The sequence below is a fragment of the Piliocolobus tephrosceles genome, chromosome 21, assembly GCF_002776525.5.
Source record: "Piliocolobus tephrosceles isolate RC106 chromosome 21, ASM277652v3, whole genome shotgun sequence".
Taxonomy (NCBI): Eukaryota; Metazoa; Chordata; class Mammalia; order Primates; family Cercopithecidae; genus Piliocolobus; species Piliocolobus tephrosceles.
Window position 1 is genome coordinate 27,681,268 of NC_045454.1, and position 18,397 is coordinate 27,699,664.

General features: G+C 58.3%; 1 protein-coding gene across 1 annotated transcript in view; it reads right to left on the minus strand.

Moving 5' to 3' along the window:
- The window catches only part of VSTM2B (V-set and transmembrane domain containing 2B), a 37,890-nt gene extending 29,716 nt beyond the window's left edge, over positions 1 to 8,174 (minus strand). Inside the window, exons 1-4 of the mRNA XM_023229113.1 lie at positions 8,093 to 8,174; positions 7,364 to 7,548; positions 6,315 to 6,344; positions 4,486 to 4,948 (exon numbers count right to left, since the gene is read on the minus strand). Coding sequence (XP_023084881.1) covers positions 4,486 to 4,948; positions 6,315 to 6,344; positions 7,364 to 7,548; positions 8,093 to 8,174 — 760 coding nt within the window. The remainder of the gene's footprint in view (positions 1 to 4,485; positions 4,949 to 6,314; positions 6,345 to 7,363; positions 7,549 to 8,092) is intronic.
- Between the last annotated feature and the right edge of the window lie 10,223 nt (positions 8,175 to 18,397).

The following is an 18,397-nucleotide window of genomic DNA, read 5'->3' on the forward strand; positions in this document are numbered from 1 at the left end:
CTCCCTCCCTCCCTCCCTCCCTCCTTCCTTCCTTCTTTTTCTGAGACAGAGTTTCGCTGGAGTGCAATGGCGTGATTTTGGCTCCCTTCAACCTCCGCCTCCCAGGTTCAAGTCATTATCCTGCCTCAGTCTCCCAAGTATCTGGGATTACAGGTGCCTGCCACCACACCCAACTAATTTTTTGCATTTTTAGTAGAGACGGGGTCTCGTCATGTTGGCCAGGCTGGTCTCAAAACTTCTGTCCTCAGGTGATCCACCTGCCTCAGCCTTCTGAAGTGCTGGGATTACAGGTGTGAGCCACTGCACCCAGCACATGAGCCACTGTGCCTGGCCCTGAGTCTCTTCAGTGCCCCAGGTCCTCAGCTCACCTTTCTCAACTCTGCTGTGAGCCCCTGAGGGCTGACCTCTATAGCTTGCGCCACCTGGGTGCCTCTGCCCTCAGATTCCAGAAGGGTTTGGCCAATGGGAGGCCTGGACGGGGAACGGAGGGCGGGAGGAGAGCGAGATCCTTGCTGGGTGACTGTGGGTTGGCTCTGTGCCTCCCCTCTTACTCTCTGTGTGTCACCAGCAGCTCCCATCCTGGCTAGGTCTGCTGATGGCTCCCACTGATGCCAGCCCTGGGCACCTGCACCCATCCTTTGTTGGCTGCCCTAACCCTGTCCACACCTTGATACATACGCTCTTTCCATTCCCCCAGTGACCCTGTTTGAATGTGCCATGTGCCTCTGCCAGCACCCTGGTTGATACCCTCTGCAAACACTCCAGACTATTAACCAAGAGGCAGCGGTCCTTTTTGGACCGCTCCCCATCAAGCTGCTTAGAATTGCAAGACTGGGAGGCCAGGCCCAAGGTCATCTGCCCCGAGCTCCCTCTGCAGCTCAGGCTGCTGTGGTTCTGAGCAAAGCGGCTGGCTTGTTGCCTCTCAGGGCGTTCAGCAGGACCTGGTGCCAGCAGCTGAGCTTGGGACACTGGCTGGTGATGCAGCCCTACAGAAAGGTTACTAATGCCCATCCTCCAAAACACAGTCTGCAGCCTTCACATTGACAGCACACAGCTTGGGTGGCCTTGGGTGACCGGGGCGAGGTAGGACACAAGCCTGAGCATGGCTCCTCCTTGGCATCAAGGCTGTTCAGGTGTGTTTGTGAATGACAGGTATTGCCATCCGCTTTTTCATGCCCAGAGTGGGACACAGAGTGCCTGCAGCAGAACGACTCTCATAAGAGATTCACCTGGAGAGTGGGGGATATAAGTTTTCTGACCTCCCAGCTGAAGGCCCACCTTCTGGCCACCCCAAAGGAGGCTTGGAGAGAGACTGGAGGTTCTTTCTGAGATGTGTCTACACAGTTCCTGCCCTGTTTAGGAGCTGGCGAGGGTTAGGGGGTGACGGAGACCTCAGAGGCCACTGTACTTCTATCCCAGGAGCACTGCTGTCAGGCCCACTGGGAGCCAGGCAAGCTGTGCTTTCTGGATGGCTGTGGACACCAGCCCCTGCAGAGAAGGCAGAGTGACCCACATGGGCATTAACATATGGCCCTGTGGCTAGTGGATGCCCAAGGCCCTATCTGCTGGGATGGTGCTGGGCACTGTGCCATCAGCATCGAGCTGACTTGAGGACCTCCATATCTGCTGGGAAGAAGGACTCTGTCCAGCCCACCTTCTCCGGATGAGATGTCCTGGAGCATGGAGCATCTTCACTCTCTCGTTCAGCCTTCATGGCCAGCACAGAGACTGGAGATCGGACTAGCTATGGCAGGCAGTCAGGTCATCTGTGGCTGGGCCTGCGACTCAGGCTGAAGGCCAGGGGAAGAGGGAGATTCAAGCAGGAGTGCGCTCTTGACCTTGGTCTCATTACCATTTTGTGAGCACAGCCAAGTTCACTCTCAAAGATCTCTTTCACATGGTCTTGACCAAAGTCTTTAACCAATGGCCGGTTCTACTTGGCATTCAAGGCCCTCCATAGCCTGGCTTCCAACTGCCCACCTTTTAGCTTTATCTGCCCATTCCCTCCTCTCCACTAGTGCAGCTAATGACCAGGGTGATAATAATGAACATATATGTGCTGCAGTTTCCATACCAAGCTCCCTCTGAGGTCAGAGAGATTATCCTGTTCATTTTACAGATGACTCAGAGGTGGTAAGCCACTTGCCTAAAATTACACAGCCAGTAAGTGGTGGAGACACAACCCACATCTGGACTTCTGCCTTTCAAATCCTCCAGGTATATCCTAGAGATACGTCCCAGCCTGTAATGCAAACATTTCCTTGCTAGGGCCCAAGGGGAGGGGGAAGAAGGATATTCTCTTCACCAACCAGCATCAGTTAAGCCAATGGCTCTATAAATCAATAGGCACTCTCCCTGAGCACGCCTGTATGCTGAACAGAGATGGCTAACTCCTCAAGGAGTCACGCTCCCCTTGCACTATGAAGAGATGAGGCCTGAAAGCAGCTGCCACGCCAAGAACTACACTACTACACTTCCCAGCAGGCACTACGTCTGTGTTGGACCATGTGACTGAGTTCTGGCAGATGGAAGAGGATAGAAGTAATATTTACCACTTCTAGACCTGGCCCTTAAAAAACACCTTGCCATTTTTCCAAACCAGCTTTTCTCTGAGAGAGTTAAGTGCTGCCAGAATGATTTGAGTGGCTATTTTCTCAATCTCCCAAAAACGATACATACTTAGAGTGGTCCTAAATGCATATGAAACAAGTTGATTCATTATACACAATGCATGCCTGAGAGCATTAGGGCTTCATTCTCTTAGGGCAGTGAGGTGACAAGGGCTGCTTCTGTCTCTCCTCCCTGGTCTGCTGGCTCTATGTCATGCCCAGAGTGACTTTGGAAGCCTCTTGCTGAGGCTGGTAGTCTCAGCCTGGGTCCTTGAATGACTGCATGGAACAGAGCCACCACATGCCCCGGGACACTCCAGGGCAGGACGTGATATGAATGAGGAATATTACATTTGAATTGTGTCAAGCCACTGGCCTTTTGGGGTTTATTTGTCACAGCATCAGTGATATCTTAGTGCAGAGGATGGAAAGTTCCCAGCTGGGCTGTGGAGGCCCTCTGCAGGTCCCTACCTTCCCCAATAGGCTGAGGGACAGTCTTGTGGGGCCCTGTGTAGCATCCAAGAGGGATGAGGCCTTTGGATCAAGCCAATAGCCTGAGACGCACTGAGGAGGCTGCCACAGTAGGTAGAGCTAAATGAGAATCAGAACTGAACTGATGTGCCAGGCAGACTGCAGGCTCAACTGTCGGAGGGCTTGAGAGTTAGCTAGGGAGGCAGGATGAGATGGTGACATGAAGGACATGAAGACCCGCCCCCATGGATTTTGCAGGTAGTCTAGGAGACTGCAGGTAGACCACCCTTTGAGAACTGCCATTGTAGGGTTGTGACAATGTCTTCCATCACATGTGGGAGGTTTCACATGCACCTGTCCCCAAAGTCAGGCTCCCGGGGCTGTGTGGCCAGGAGAGATGCTCCCTGTGGGACTCTGTATCAAACAAGACTGAGGAGAGGGGCTGAGGGAGAGAGCAACCTGCTCACAGTCGCGCACTGGGGTGGGCTCTGAGGCCCAGCTTAGAGCAGGGGGAGAGAGTGGGGGATACCTTGGGAGGAGGGGCACATTGGACAAGCCTTTCTACCCTCCATAACCACCCCCACCACCCCCACCCCCACCTCTGCCAGTGGCTCCTACCGCCCCAGAGCTGCCTACCAGGGGGTAGTCAAGCCATCACTTTCTCCTCCTCCTGCCTTCCCACATCCCACCCCCATTCCCAGTCCCCTCTTCCAGCCTCTCAGCTCCCTAAGAAAGCAAGCCTTCCCCCCTGGGTGCCTTCCTAACAGTGGCTTAGGGCTCAGTCCTTACTGTCCCCACCCCAAAGCCAAAGGGAGGGGAGCTGCGATTTACAGTAAAGTGCAGAGCTGGTGCCTAGTGCCATCCCGCATTTAGCCGAAGAGAGCGTAAGTTACACAGCCAGGCCCCTCCACGCCCTTGGACACAGTCTGTTCAATCGAGCACACAGAATAGAAACCAACACAACCCAAGTGTTAACCGCCTTCCGCTCTCCAGCAGGTGCCAGTGCCCCCACCTGGGGATAGCTTATTTCCACCATCGGTGCTGGCAGAGTGCTGGCCCCTTGCCACCATCGGAGCTCAGCCCTCAGGGTCCAGTTCTCCAAACCCAAAAGAGGTCGCCTCCCCACACTACAGCCTCCAGCGTACCCTGAGGTCGCTGGCAGCGCAGCCCCCTCCCCCGTTCATAAATGCACATCATAAATGCTTCCAGAGGCCAGGAGTAAAGACAGAGAAACGGCGGGAAGAAGTCCCTAGGGGAGGGCGCTCCCGATCTAACTAGGAAGAAGTATGCATATACAAATGAGCCAAGGGGGCGGGTCCTGGGTCCGGAGTTCCTCTGGTCGTCCCCGCGCAGCCCCAGCACTGAGCCATCACCGCGCGTGCGCCCCCTCTCCGCGCGCCCTTACCCGAGCCGTGCCTCTGGCGCAGCAGGACCGCCTGTCCCGATGGCGGCGACGCTGACGAAGCAGCAGCAGCTGCCGCGACGGTGGTGGTGGCCGTGTGGGCCGCGGAGGCTGCCGCGGCCTCGGGGACTGCGGGATCGATGGCGGCTGGAGGGCTCCCGGGCGGCGGGCTTTTGTCGCCGCGGACGGGCTCGGAGGTGGTGCGGCCCGCGGGGCCCGCGTTGTTGGCGTTGGCGGCGCCGTGGCGACGCGGGCCGCTGCTCTGGATGTGGGACACAGCCTCGGCGGCCTGCATGTTGGGCGGCGCGAAGCGCGAGAGCACGCGCAGCAGCGCCTGGGCCTTGTGCTCCTGCGTGTCGTCGTCGCTGTAGTCCGACACGCGGCATTCGTACACGCCCTCGTCTTGCAGTCGCACGGCGGACAACCGAAGCCGGTGTGAGATGTCATTGCCCTGGACGCGCACGGTCTGCAAGAGAGCAGGGTTAGAGGCCGGGCTGGGCAGCTCCCAAACCTGCTCTTCTGGCCGCCCTGGCCGTCACGCCCCTTTGTCCGCGCACCTCAACACTTTCGGGATCCCGATTTGCCCACCATCACGATCTGGCTTCCCTTTCACCCGCGTCTACTCCGTGGCATAGGGCTTCCAACTCTGCGTGGACGCCGGGCAGCCAGCTCTTTGGACTGTGCCCCCACACCCCCATCATGTTAACCAAACGCCCACCTTGCATCTGCCCCGCCCATACAAACCAACCCTGCTTGTCTTCCCGTAGCTGGCCCTTCAGAAGGGCAGAGCCCACCTCTCCTTCCTCCCTCCTGCACCTTCAGGAAATCCCAGGCTGGACTCCCAGTTCTGGAGTGCGCAGAAACCCCAGGCTGTACTGCCCCACGTCTTTCCCGCCGCGACGCGCGCCAACCCACAGTCCCGCCCCAGCCAGCCCTCCACACCTCCCGGCGCAAGGAAGGCCTGCCTGAATCGCGTCCTAAGGAAAGCCACCCTGTCACCGGACCCCGCCCTTCACAGCTAACACTCCGCTCTCCCAAGGAGGCAAGCAACGCTGTGGCTGCTGCCCGGCTCCCTGGCCACCTGCTACCAACCTGCCTTTCCGCGGGATCTCCAGAAGCCCCCCAGCGAAGTGCTCCTCCCCTGCGCCCGGGTGGGGACTTCGGGAAGGAACTGCTCTATGACTCTCACCAAACACCCAGGGAGCCCTCATCTCTGAACCCACGAGAAGGCTTCGTCATCTCCAGGCCCTTCTACGCTCCAGCTGGGAAGCTTGGGCACATCTCCTCCCAGAGTTACCAACCCCATGACCCGGGCCCCTCGCAGCCTGGCACGACCACCCCCTACCTTGTCCCCCGCAAGCCTGTAACACCCCGCACCCAAATCCGCAATTCAGGCGGAAGATAAAGGGTTGCAGCGGAGGGCGCAGAGCGGATGCTCAGGGCCGGGCGGAGGGGGCGGGAAGCTGGCGCCACGGTCGCGGGGAGGGCGCGCTCCCGGTGCTGGGAGGAATGCCCGCAGAGCGGAGGCGAGCAGGCGCGAGAGGACCTAAGCGCGCGGTCCTGACTAAGGGGAATTTTACAGATAAGCGCCGAGCCGAATTAGGGGACTCAAGCCTTGGACCCTTGATTTACACAAAAGAGAACCCGACCCTGCAACCGGCGACAGATGGCGCCCGGACAGGACAAGCAGTCACCAATGCAAGGCTGCGATCGCAGCCCTACTTGCGCGGCCCCACATGCGCGGCTGCCGCGGCTTGCTAAGGGGAGGGAGCTGCGGGATGCGAGGCGGCCAGAAGGGGTCTCCCGCGGCCCGCGCTGGGCTCCACACTTACGCTGATTTTAGTTGCATCCTTATTTGTTACCTAAAATGCAAAGAGGGAGAGAGAGAGAGAGAGACATGAGGCTCGCGGCCTTCTGAGTGGGGGAACTAGGATCCGCCTTTAGGCAAGGGCACCCTCCTCCGGCAGGCTAGGACTGAAACCGCCCGGGCGGTGGGGGTTGAGGGCACAAAGGACGTCCGGCTTTCCAGGAGTTTCCCAGGAGGAAGCGGGCTTTGGACCTAGCATGGTGCCTGACCAACGGGTGGCTGCTCTGGTGTACACCTGCTGGCTGAACTGGGGAGACTGGATGGACACCATGGTGGGAAGGAAAGCCCCTCTTCTTCCCTCTGGGCATCCTTAGGCCCTGCCCCGTGGCTCACAATCCTCCCCCAGTTCATTGGGAGTCGCGAATAACTGGAGGGAGGGGCCTGTGTCTGGACGGTACCCAGCAGGAGCCTCAGTGGCAGTAACTCTGGGTGGGACCCTGGGATAATGTAGGTGTGTGTGTGCACGCGTGCACGCTAGAGTGTGTAAGAGAGTGTGGGTTTTGAGGCAGACAGGCAGCTTGGGCCTGTTTTCAGCTACAGGGAAGTCGCCCCTCGGGTCCCCTGAGGGCTGGAGGTCCTGCCGGCTTCCCGGTACTCGGTTTTCTGCTGGCCTCAGGAACGCAGCCACGGGGAGCCCTGGCGTCCTCAAAGTGGCAGAGGACGGGGAGAGCCTGATGGGACCAAGGAGGCTTCCTTCGCTACCCACCACCCATCAGAGGGCTGCAGTCAGCAAGCAGGAGCAAGCGACCTGGCTGAGGTGTAGCTTTTTAGGGGCTGGGCGTGAATGGAGTTCCGGGAGGTGGCGGGAACAGCGATGCTGTCAAAATAATTGACAAGTTTGGGGGTAACCACTGCTGACTTTGAAGATGCTTTGGGATGCGAAGGTGGAAGATGGGCTGCGCCACAGGGCGGCGCCCTGCGCTAGCGAAGCCGGCTGCTTCCCTCCCCGGGTTAGCCCTCGCCGCCCCGGGCGCGAGCCGGGCGCGCGCCGGTATCGCGTGGGCGGCGGGTTACCTTGCTCCGGGCGCCCGGCACGCTGAGCGCCAGCTCGTGCAGCAGCTCCCGGGGTGGCTCTTTGAGGTACCACCACTGAATCTCCAGCGAATACGAGGTGGCTCCGCTGGCCCGGAATGCGCAGGGCATTTCGATGTCGTCTCCCTCCCGTACTGTCACATCTTTGGGGACTTCTGTGAATGTAGCTGGGGGTGGGGAGAGAGAGAGGCGTGACCAGCTGTAGGGCGGGGGCCTGGGGCAACCCAAAGCGAGGCGGTCGGTCTCTGGCTCGCTGGCCTTGTGCCCCCCACCCCGCAGCTGCTCCGTGGCGCACGGCCGGAGGGGCTAGCAAAGTTCGGCGAAGAGGCTGCAGGGCCGCGGCAGGGACCGGTCACCGACTGCCTGCTGCTTCCCTCCGGATGGGGCGGGGCGGCAGGGGCGGCTCGTGCTTCTCCCTCGCGCCTGGCCCCACAGCCAGAGCCTGAATGGGGCGCGCCAACTCCCGCACCCCGCAGGCCTCCTTTCCGCAGCCGGGGACCCGGCGGGACTAGGAACGACTCGGGCGCGGCGCTGCTGCTGCTGCGGCGACCCTTCGCCGCTCGCCTCCCCCTACCCCTCCGGGCCCGGGCTGCACAGCGGGATTGCTGGAGACCGCGAAGCTTCCCTGTTCGTTCTCTTTCTCCTTCTTCTCGGTGGAGGCCCCAGCAAAGACCGCCGAGCCCACTGCGGCAGCAAAGTTCCCGCGCTCACCGTCGGCCACGAAGAGCAGCAGGGCATGCAGCAGCAGAGGCGGCAGGTATCCGAGGGCACCGAGCCGGTTCCGCTGTTCCATCTCCCGCGGGGGACGCGGTGGCGGCGGGGGCCCGGGAGCGTAGAGGCGGCGGCCGCGTGGGCTCGGATCGGCTCCGGCTCGGGCTAGGACGCCTCCGAGCCTGCCATGGCCCCGCGCGGCGCCCCCTCCCCTGGCCGCCGGCGGCCGCCAATCAGCCCCGCTCCCTCGCCGGCTTGCCCGGCGCGGCTCCGGCTGGGGGCGCTGCGCGGGGTGTGCGGGAGACGCGGTCCCACCGGGAGGCTGCTGGTGATCGGTCAGTGCCTCTCTCTGTCCGGTCGTCCACAGGACTGTGGGGATCCGCGGTTCAGTCTCTGCCCCGCGGGCGGGGCAGGGGCTGGGCCGCGCCGGGACCCATCCCTGGCCGAGGGAGTGCGCGCCACGGAACCGCGAGCTTCTGCCTCCCTGTCTCCTTCTGGTTCTGCTCCCGACTGCCACCTCCTTCGGCTCCCGCCGCCGCCCCCGCCGGTTCCTCCGCGGCTCTTTCCGCAGGGCGAGTGGGCGCTCAGCCGCGGCGCGCAGACCTGGCGTCCGACCCAGCGCAGCGCGGGGAGAGCGGGTCCGGCGTGGCGGACCCGGAGCCGGAGAGAGGCGGGGAGAGGGGGAGGGGAGGGGAAGGGAGGGGGCGGTCAGTGGCTAGGCGCCAAGCCGCCTCCGCCGCTGCATCGCCCCCGCCCTCCCCTCTCCTGCCACAGCCCGCCCCGCCCCCGCCCCAGAGCGTGCCCCCTCTCTCCTCGGGGGTCGCTCGGAGGGACCACCGTCTTTCTGGTTGAAGTACAGCTCCACCCCGCACCCGCTTGGGTTGGGAGTCCTCCCACCTAAACTCTCCCTGGCTTCTTCCCAGTCTCCACCGCTCGAGACGGCCGCTCATCCCTGCTCCCCGTGTGTCCCGCGGTCCTCTCCGCAGCTCCCAGCCCTCAACTCCTTACCCCAGTTTGGGCAACCAGCTGCCCCGCTGTTTGGCCCAGGCCCGGGCCATGGCGGGTGGGTGGGCGCCCGGGGCCGCGAGAAGGGCGGAACGCTGTGCCCAGCCTGAGACTAGGCTGGGTGGCGGCGGCAGCGCCAGGAGTCTGCAGTGCGCGAGGGAGAAGTGAGCGCACAGCGCCCAGCGAGCAGGTGCCTGTGGCGCGGAGAGCGCACCCGCGAGCTAGCGGGCAGCGGCCGTGAGTGACGGCAGGGGCGGCGGGGGTGGGGTGGGGAGAGCCGGGCACGACTCAGGGCCCGGGAGGTTTCCGGGCGGAGGCGGGGTTCCTGCCCCTGGATCGCGGTTGCCTGCGTCTCCACCCGCTCTTCATCGGTCGTGGCCCCTTCTTTACCCGGCGCAAAGCGAGATACCGAGGCGCCAGGAGACCGGAACCCATCCCCCGCCTGCTCTGGCGCACCCGGCATCCCGGTACCTCCCCCAGCCTTCACCCGGAGGGAGCCTGCCCCCTCCCCAGCCATCTGAGGGAGCGTGGTCTGGTCCCCGAAGGGAAACGCAGGGTGGACATGTGGTTCGGACGCAGCGCGTAGTCATAGTCATAGAGGCGAGTCCTAAGGCTTGCCTCGGGTCTCTCCTCTCTCCTTCCCCCTGGAGTCCCCAGCTAGTGCATTTCAGCACCTCTGCCCCTATCCCGGCCTCTATGCCTCAGCTCTGACCTCAGGTTGGGGTGGGGCAGTCCGGTGGATTCACGTGCCTGATTCCCCGGCTACTAGCCTCCCAGAGGCACCGCCAGAGGATTCCCCCGGAGCCAAGGAGAAGGAAACCCAGAGGGAAAACACTTTCCAGCAGCCACACTGGTGCAGGCGGCCAGCACGGCAGAGCTCAGAGAGGAGGAGCTGCTGGCCCCCTCCAAGGCTGTCCTTGCTAGCGGGTGCCCCGGGCCAGCCCTTCATGCCTCCAGTGCCTGCCTTTCAGTTTCCTCGTCTATGGCCCAGGAGTCACTTATACCCGCTGGCTCACTGTGGCTCATCTATCAAGCCCTTGTTTTCTAAGGTCTTCTGCTGGGGGCAGATGGAAAAAGGGGGTCCTGTAGGACTTCCCTCCTGTCCCTCAAGTTCCTCTCCAGGGGCTCCACAGAGTCAGTTGCCAGCTCCTTCTGTCATGGCAGGAGCTTTTCCTAGGAAATCCCATGTGCCCTTAGAAACCGCTTTGGACCCCCAAATGTAAGACCCTGCCAGGCCCCATTGCTGTCCTCAGCTTCTGAAGGGAGAGGGCAGACTTGCACCGCGCTATGCAGATTCAGGACCATGGTGGGGTTCCAGGAAAGCAGGCTCACTTGGGGACTGATTCCAAGCAGCGTTCTGAAGAAAGAGCAAGCCCACTGCGCAGTGGCCTACCTGGAGAGGCAGCAGCCTCCTTTCCTGATGCCAGATCCAAGCAGAGGCTACTGCTAGAGATCAGCGATGCCCGTGGGAGAATCCCTGTAGCTAGAGGGAATTATCTGGAAGTAATTTATCCCTGTACCTCCATGTGGGGTTAGGTGTTTCTTGTCCACTGCATGAGTTGGTATTGCTCTAAGAGCGACCGATACATGTTTTCACATGCTTTCCATGTACTAGACACTTTCCAGGCATCAGTTCTCAACATGACAAAGAGCTCCTTCTCACAGAGAAATCAGATCTCTCTTCCACTGCTGAAACCCCGCAGTGGCTCCCATTTCACTTGGCATAAACACCAGTGGCCTTGCAGTGGCTACCAAGGTCAAGCCATCTGCCTTTCTGCTTCCTGCTCACCCCCTTCCTTCATCTCCTCATCTTTTCTGTCTTCTCCATAGCTCACACTCCCCTAGCCACACTGTTCTCCTTCCTACAATGCAGCACGCGGGGCATGCTTCTACCCAGGGCCCTCGCACCAGCCGTGCCATCTGGCTGACATGCTTCTCCCACAGATACCTGCTTGGCTGACTCCATTGTGCTCTGGTTTTGGTCAAGCAGTCACTTTCTCCATGAAGCCGGCCTGGACCACCATATTTTACGCTGCAGTCTACACTGCCTCTCCTCCCACCACCCAGCACTCCCAGGCCCTCACTCTGCTTCCTTTATTTTTTCCATTTCACCAGCCATCTTCCAACACGTGGGAGCACATCCTTACTTATTGGGTTCCTTGTTGAATGTCTCTAAGACTGCCTGCTTTGTTCACTGATGTATCTCTAGCACCTAGAACAGGATCTGGCACAGAGTAGGAGCTCAGTAAATACTTATGGAATGAATGAATGAGCTCATTTTATCTCAATCACAACTCCAGGGGTAGACATTGTGATTTTACCCCATTTTATGGATGAAGCTCAGAAGATTACAGAACTTGCCCAAGGTCACATAGTTAGTAAGTGGCTGAGTGACACATCAACCCAAAGTCTGTCTTATTCTGGGGTCCTAGATATTAACCAAAACACTAAGCTCTTCCCTGCTCCAGGTAAGACTGTGTCCTGATGCCTTGAGTTGGTGTGAAGAGCAAGGCCCTGCCCTTGACTGATGGGAGCAAGGAGCAGCCTGAGCTACACTTGTAGTCTCTTTCCTATCTGTTCAGTTTCGTCTATTTGTTTTTTGCCTTGCCTTGTAGACTGTGATGACAGCAGCTGACCCACCTTCGCTGTTTTTTTTTTCCCCCCACAGGGTCTTGTTCTGTTGTCCAGACTGGAGTGCAGTGGCACGATCTTAGCTCACTGCACCTCAACATCCTGAGCTCAAGCACCTGAACCTCCAGAGTAATCGTGCTGACACCAGGAGGATTAGCCCACCATGCCTTGCTAATTTATGTATTTTTTTGTAGAGATGGGATGTTGCTATGTTTCCCGGGCTGGTCTTGAACCCCTGGGCTCAAGCGATCCTTCCGCCTCAGCCTTCCAAGTAGCTAGGACTACAGGCATGCACCACCACACTTGGCCAATTTTATGTTTAAACTTTTTGTAGAGGTGAGGTCTTGCTGTGTTGCCCAGGTTGGTCTTGAACCCCTGGGCTCAAGCCATCTTCCTGTCTCAGCCTTCTAAGTAGCTAGGACTAAGTAGCATGCACCACCACACCCAGCTAATTTTTTATTTTTAATATTTTTTTGTAGAAATGGGGTCTTGCTGTGTTGTGCAGGCTGGTCTCAAACTCCTGGCCTTAAACAGTCCTCCTGCCTCTGCCTCCCAAAGCCCTAGGATTATAGGAGTGAGCCACCACACTGGCTTTCTCTGTGTCTTTAACTGCCAGCTGGGCCTGACCCGTAGGTAGAGCCTAGTAAATGTTCGGACTGGAAACCCTGCTAGGAGCATTGGGGAAGGGGACATTGCCTCCCCTTTGCTGTGGGTTTCCCATGGGCAGGGCAGGGACTTTTGTCTCTTCGACTTAGCCCTTTGGCTAGTTGGAGGATTAGTGAGCTAAGACCAGACTGCAGCCCCTGTCATTCCGAAGGCACTGGGTTCCTTCCCTGCCAGTCTGTGCCAAGTCTGGCTTCCCGCTCCCGGCAGGGGAGCCAGTTCCTTCTTACTATGTCCTGGTGGGATGTGGTCTGTCAGTTGGAGACTCTAAAGAAGGGGGCTGGGATGGAGCATGCGGGTCACTTCTCCCAAAGGGACACTAAGCTCTGGGGACACAGCCATTCAGCTCTACCTGCTGTGGTATCTCTCGGGCTCCTAAAAAAGATGACCTGTTTGCAGTGAATCGTGATTATGTGAAGCGATGGACTTGAGAGCGTTTCATGATCATTTTGTTTCTAGTCCTGATTAGTCATCAATGGGAACTAACACGGTTTTCCCCTCCCTCCACCCACAGCTATAAAATGCCTGTGGAGTCGCTGTGCACAGGGACCTGGAGGTGGATCCTCTTGTAATGTGGTTGATGGGGCCACGGGTTGGCTGCCCTGCCCAGTTGGCTGTGCCCAGGGGACTTGCTTCTGCCAGGGCCTGGCTACTGTGTGCCCAGCCTTGGAGCTCTCACTCATTACCTGTTATGAGCTGTTATTGTAGGGCTGAGAGCTGGGGTGCTTGTCAATACCATTCTGTGGATGGATTCACTGGGCTCTCAGAGGCACTTTAAAAAACGCTATTTAAAAAGACTGCCCAGCCTCTTGTGAAAGCACCCTTAAATTACAGCCCTAAGTGAGTGTTTTTCCGGAACTCACTTTCAAAATTTATTTATTTGAATGCTCAGGTCCTCTTGGAGTTGGGGTTTCAGTATTCTTGTCTCGACTGACCTTTCCTGTCCTTCCTGTACCATGTACGGCAACATTGATTTTGGGTAATGTATTTTGATCTTAAGATGCAGCCCATCCATAAACTTTTCTATCAATAATCCCAGCACACTCTGTGTACCCGACAGCTTATAGGAAAATAGCAGATTTATGGGGGCTTTTATTTTTGGCCATTTTAGTGTCGCCACCAGTGTCAGGGATAAAGCCTGAAGTCTGGTCCCAGGAAGACGCCTCTCCAGGGGTACACATCAGGTCATCGAGGGGTGGAGGCCTGGCCCTGCTTGCACCCTGACAGAGACTGCTGGGTACTGCTGGAGAGGGAAGCAGTGATTGACGCCCCTAAGACGGAAGGAGGGGCAAGTGAAATGGCTCACATTTTGGGTTCCTGTGGCCCTTACCTGCCCCACGTCCTCACCAACTTGGAGTGCTGAATTCCAGGAGAAGGGTAGCAGGTGTCAGCCCCTGCATTGCATGGAGATAAGAGAGGGCCCCCTGCTGTCACCAGGGCCATCAGGGAGGCAGCCTGCCCTTTCCCATGTGCGCTTGCACTCGGCAAAGCAAGCCTGCTCGTGGTCAGCCAGGGTTTGGCCAGCAGCAGCAACAGGACTCACAGCTGCCAGGCCCCAGGGTCTGGCCTGACATCACTGCGTCAGTGCCATCACACTGTGTCTTCAGAGCTTTGGGCTGTTTGCTTCCTTGTCACAGGCAGGATCAGCTGGGTTTGGGGATGGTCTAGAGAAGGGGAACACAATGGGAGAAACTCCAGTCAGGGCCTGTTTCACCCCAGACATTTTTCCAGCCAACGCGTCCTGAAGGCTGATCATTTATCTAGCGCGTGTCCCACGATATGCTGGTGCAGGGGATGCTGCCATAAGCAAGACAGATGGGCTTCCTGCCTGCAGGGAATTTGCATTTGTACCCGGGAGCGGGTGGAGACAGACCCCCAGAAAATAAACAAAAACTAAGTCTGATATTTTACCCAGCGCTGGGTAACGTGCGGCGCACACCCGCACGTAGCAGGAATTTTGGTGGTGGGGGAAGGTCTGGGGATGTCAGCCAAGCAGACCTGGGGAAGGAAGAATGCTTCTGGCAGAAGACACACAAGCACCAAGTCCATGGGAGGGGACTTGGGGGTAGAGCGTGGCATGTGAGCGAGGGGGCTCAGTGGGATAGGAGGCAGGGCAAGGGGCGCTTGGGCTGTGCAGCCACATCAAAGATTCCTGTGCCCAGAAGAGTGGGGCTCAGAGCTAAACAAGACGTGGCCCTGGCTATGAGGCTCAGAGCCTCATGGGGAATCAAGCTAAGCACATAGTAATCCCAGCCCCGGCAGGGCCCCCCTCGAAGAGGTGAGCGGTGAGTCCTGCCTGGGGAGGCTTCCTGAGCTCTGCCTAAGTGCAGAGTAGAATCTGGCTGAGATAGGACAAGTAGGTGCCATGCAAGGGGGTGGAGGCAGGAGATCTGGGAAATTCGCTGAGACAAAGAGAAAACTTCGAGATAACAGGATCAGTAGCAGTGGTGTTTGGGGACAGGACAGGGTAAGGCTTTGGGCTTGGTGACAAGGAGGAGTTCTGACCCTGATGGCAGTGTAGAGGGGCGGTGGGAGATGGGAAACTGCCATCCCCTAGAGGGGCAGTGACTGGGAGCTGAGTGCAGAAGCCAGGTGGTTGCCATGGACCCCTCCTTATTGGGTCCTGGCTCTGAGGAGAGACCATTCGACGTGTCCTCACCTCCCACCTTCCTCTGCTGGCCACCCCCTTTGCCTGCAGAGCTGGCCCCAGCAAACAGCAGTGCATCTGGCGCAGTGAAGATGGGAAGGTTTCAGAGCGGGCTCCCGTGCCCAAGTCCCGAGGCCAGCCTGCCTCGCCCCACCCTTCCCGGTTCCTCTGCCCTCCCTGGGGTGCCAGCCTCTGGATTCCACAGGGAAAGCCCAGATGCTGTCTTTGATGAGCGTTAGCAAAGCAAGATCCTGCCTCATGGCCTGAGCCGTGTATAGCCAAATGGACAATTAAGTAAAAAGCAAAACAAAGCAAAGCAGAACGAAACACAGTGAGGTCCAGGGCTGTGGAGTCTGATGAGCGTTGGCTCAGATCCTGGCCTTGCCTTGGCCTTTCAGAGCCTTGTTTTTCTCATCTGTAAAATGGGTGTACTGGCGTTGCTGCCTGCAGTGGGTGAATGGGAGGATTGGTTTTGAGAGCCGGTCATTCAGCACCTGGGGTGTGGCCCTAACAGCAACAGTCTGCATGTTGATGCACACGCCTTGCTAGCTTTGGTGTTGTGATGATGCAGCGTGGGATATTTGAGGGCATTGCCCAGCCACTCTTGAACCCAGGTGCTTGGCAGGAGTGGTGTTACTAAGGGGAGAGGAGTGGCCAGAACTTAGAGGTGACCGGTGGAGCTGAGCACCCCCAAAATGATTTTATTACAGCCTCTGTGTGTGTGTGTTATTTAATCATTTGCCAAGATAAATCTTATAGACTCATGGAGAGTTTATTTTTTTATTTTTAATATTCTCAATACACTTGGGGTTTTATTTCCCACTAGATCTATTAGTTTAATTTAGTAGAGGACAGACTGTGTACTTAACCAAAAATTGCTTTGACATTATGGAGAATTAAGAGGCTGGGGCCAGACGGATATCAGCAGATCGATCTGTTGGAAATAAACTGTTATTTCCCCATGTGCTTCCTTCACCTTAATGGCAAGGCTGGTGATTAGAAATCATGGAGCTGGCGCGTCATGACCAAGGGTCAGCCGGAGGGTCAGGGCCCTGGCTCCCTTAGGCCTCCAGACCCACGGAGAGGGTTCCCCACTGGCAGGATACTGTTTAATGGTTCAAGTGGAGATGCTATGGGGGCCTGGGGCATCTGTGGCGGCCTCCCAGTGCCCGTTCCTGCCAGCCTTGGTCCCCTGTGTCTGACCAGCCTCCCGCAGGGTTGGCCTGATGTCATCAGGGAAGCAGTGCGAGCTCAGGGCTGGGGGCACGGTGAAATGGAGGCAGCGATGGGAAGGTCGAAGCCTGGATGCAGACACTGCCACTGTCAGATCTGTGCTGAGTCTCTCCAGCACACCGAGCCTCGGCCCCTCTGCCCAGAGGGCACTGGGTTCCTTCCCTGCTCCCAGGGCTGCTGTGAGGTCCACCAGCTGATGCCCAGGAAGTAGCTTTGCAAATTGTCATGGGATGCACTGAGGTCAACGTTCACGTTTCTGTGTCCCCTGAATTTCTGGATCCCAAGTGGCTCAGGAAATGCCAGTCACACTAAAGCGTGGCTTCTGCTCCAGAGCCCCAAGGTTCTGGCATCCCTTCTCCATCTTCCTGGACCACCACCTAGAGGCTTCTGACCAGAGCATCCCTGAGAATAGGGCCTGGGGCCAGCTGGTGACACTGTGGCTACAGGAGTTTCCTGGCCCTTGGTGGCTCGCCTCTGTGCCCTAGGGATGGCTCTGAAGGGTGAGGGAAGCAGAAAGATCCTCCATCCCACTGACACTGTCCTGGGCTGAGTGGACCCTGAAGATCTAGGGCCCCACCTGGGGCTCCACGGTGGGGCACGTGATGTGGACTGTCCTACTTCACACCCCCCAGTTGCCGGCCTGGCTTGGTCCTGCACCTGCTCGCCTGCCTGTGCACACAGCTCTCCTGGCCAACTCTGGCCAGCTGCAGTCTCTCTTCTTCCAGGAAGGCTTCCTCCTGCTTGCTTCCTCCTAACATGTTCGACTGCCCTTGTTTTTGTCCCTACACCACCAAGAACTGCCCTTGTGTCCGGCTTTAGGCTCTTATTTCAGGAAGGCCCCAGACCTGCTTTCATCTCAGGCCAGCTCCCGAAGTCTGAGGCTGCACCTGGACTTAGCAGGAGAGTGTACTGGGTTGCGATGTCTGCTGAAGGCTCGGGGGCTGGGGGAGGTGGCAGGATTTGCCACCTCTAGAGTGGCTTTCTGGGTCTCCTTGAGTGCTGGAGGTAGCTAACACCTTCTTGCACTGTCCCTCGAAGGCCAGCACAGGGCTGGCTCTATGTGCATGCAGGTCTGTGGCAGAGTTGATGGACTCTGGGAGGCCCTCTGTCCATGTGAGAGGTGGCGTGCTCCGGGAGGGGGCTGGGCCCTGGCAGGGTCTCATTTCGGCCCACTTCCAGCTTCTGCCCAGGTGGGGTTACCTGGAAATAAAGATGCCTGCTCTGAGCCCTTCCAGTGCAGGAGCTGTGCTCCGGTCATCCTCGTACCTGCCTAGTCACCTTGCCTGGCACATGGCAGGTGTCAGTAGGTGCTGGGCTGCAGGAAGCTGAGGCCATTTCACATCTCCTGGTGGGTCCTCAGGCCCAGGATGTTCTCTCAGAGGAGCCTTGGTCTGTTCTGGTCTCATCCTGGGTGGTGGCCTCTCTGCACTGTGGGACTGTGGTAGGCACAGTACTGGGGTTTGAGGACAGTCACAAGCTCCAGATTTGACATCATCTTTGGCTTCAGAGGTCAGTTTATTCCCTCACTGTGGAGAGCACATGTGGCAAATGCACGGACTGGGTCCAGAGAGATGGGGTGGTCCTGCGGGGGCTGTGGCCGTCTAGGTCCCTTCTCCCCTTGGTGCTGATGTGGGGCCTGGGCGGAACTCCCTGGCACTGCTGTGACCTTCATGCCTGACTTGTCCCCTTGGAGTCCCTCCTGCTGATAGACTGGCAGCTGCCAGCGCCGCGCGGTTTGTGAAATGTCAGTGGTTTAATATTAATTCTGGAGGTTTTATTGCCTTTCCCCCTGTTTTCCGATGGGATTTTGATCCAATCAAGGCCGATATAGAGTGACGGTAGATTTGTGTTCCTGTCCGAAGTTGACAAAAGGTCACCGTGTCTGGGGAGCTGGGACTGCCTGGCCTCATGTACATGTGGCTGCTGTCTCCCCAGGCTCTGGAGGCAGGCCACACTTCCCGAGAAGCACAGGGTCAGGTGGACACAGACTGCTCCCCCGGTACCTGCTGGCCGGGCCAGGGTACCTGCGGGATTAAACTCAGCAATCACCAGCCACAGAAAGCCCTGGTTTTATTTGCAAAATATCTTTGATGCTTCAGATCTAACTTAATTTTTCACAGTGATGT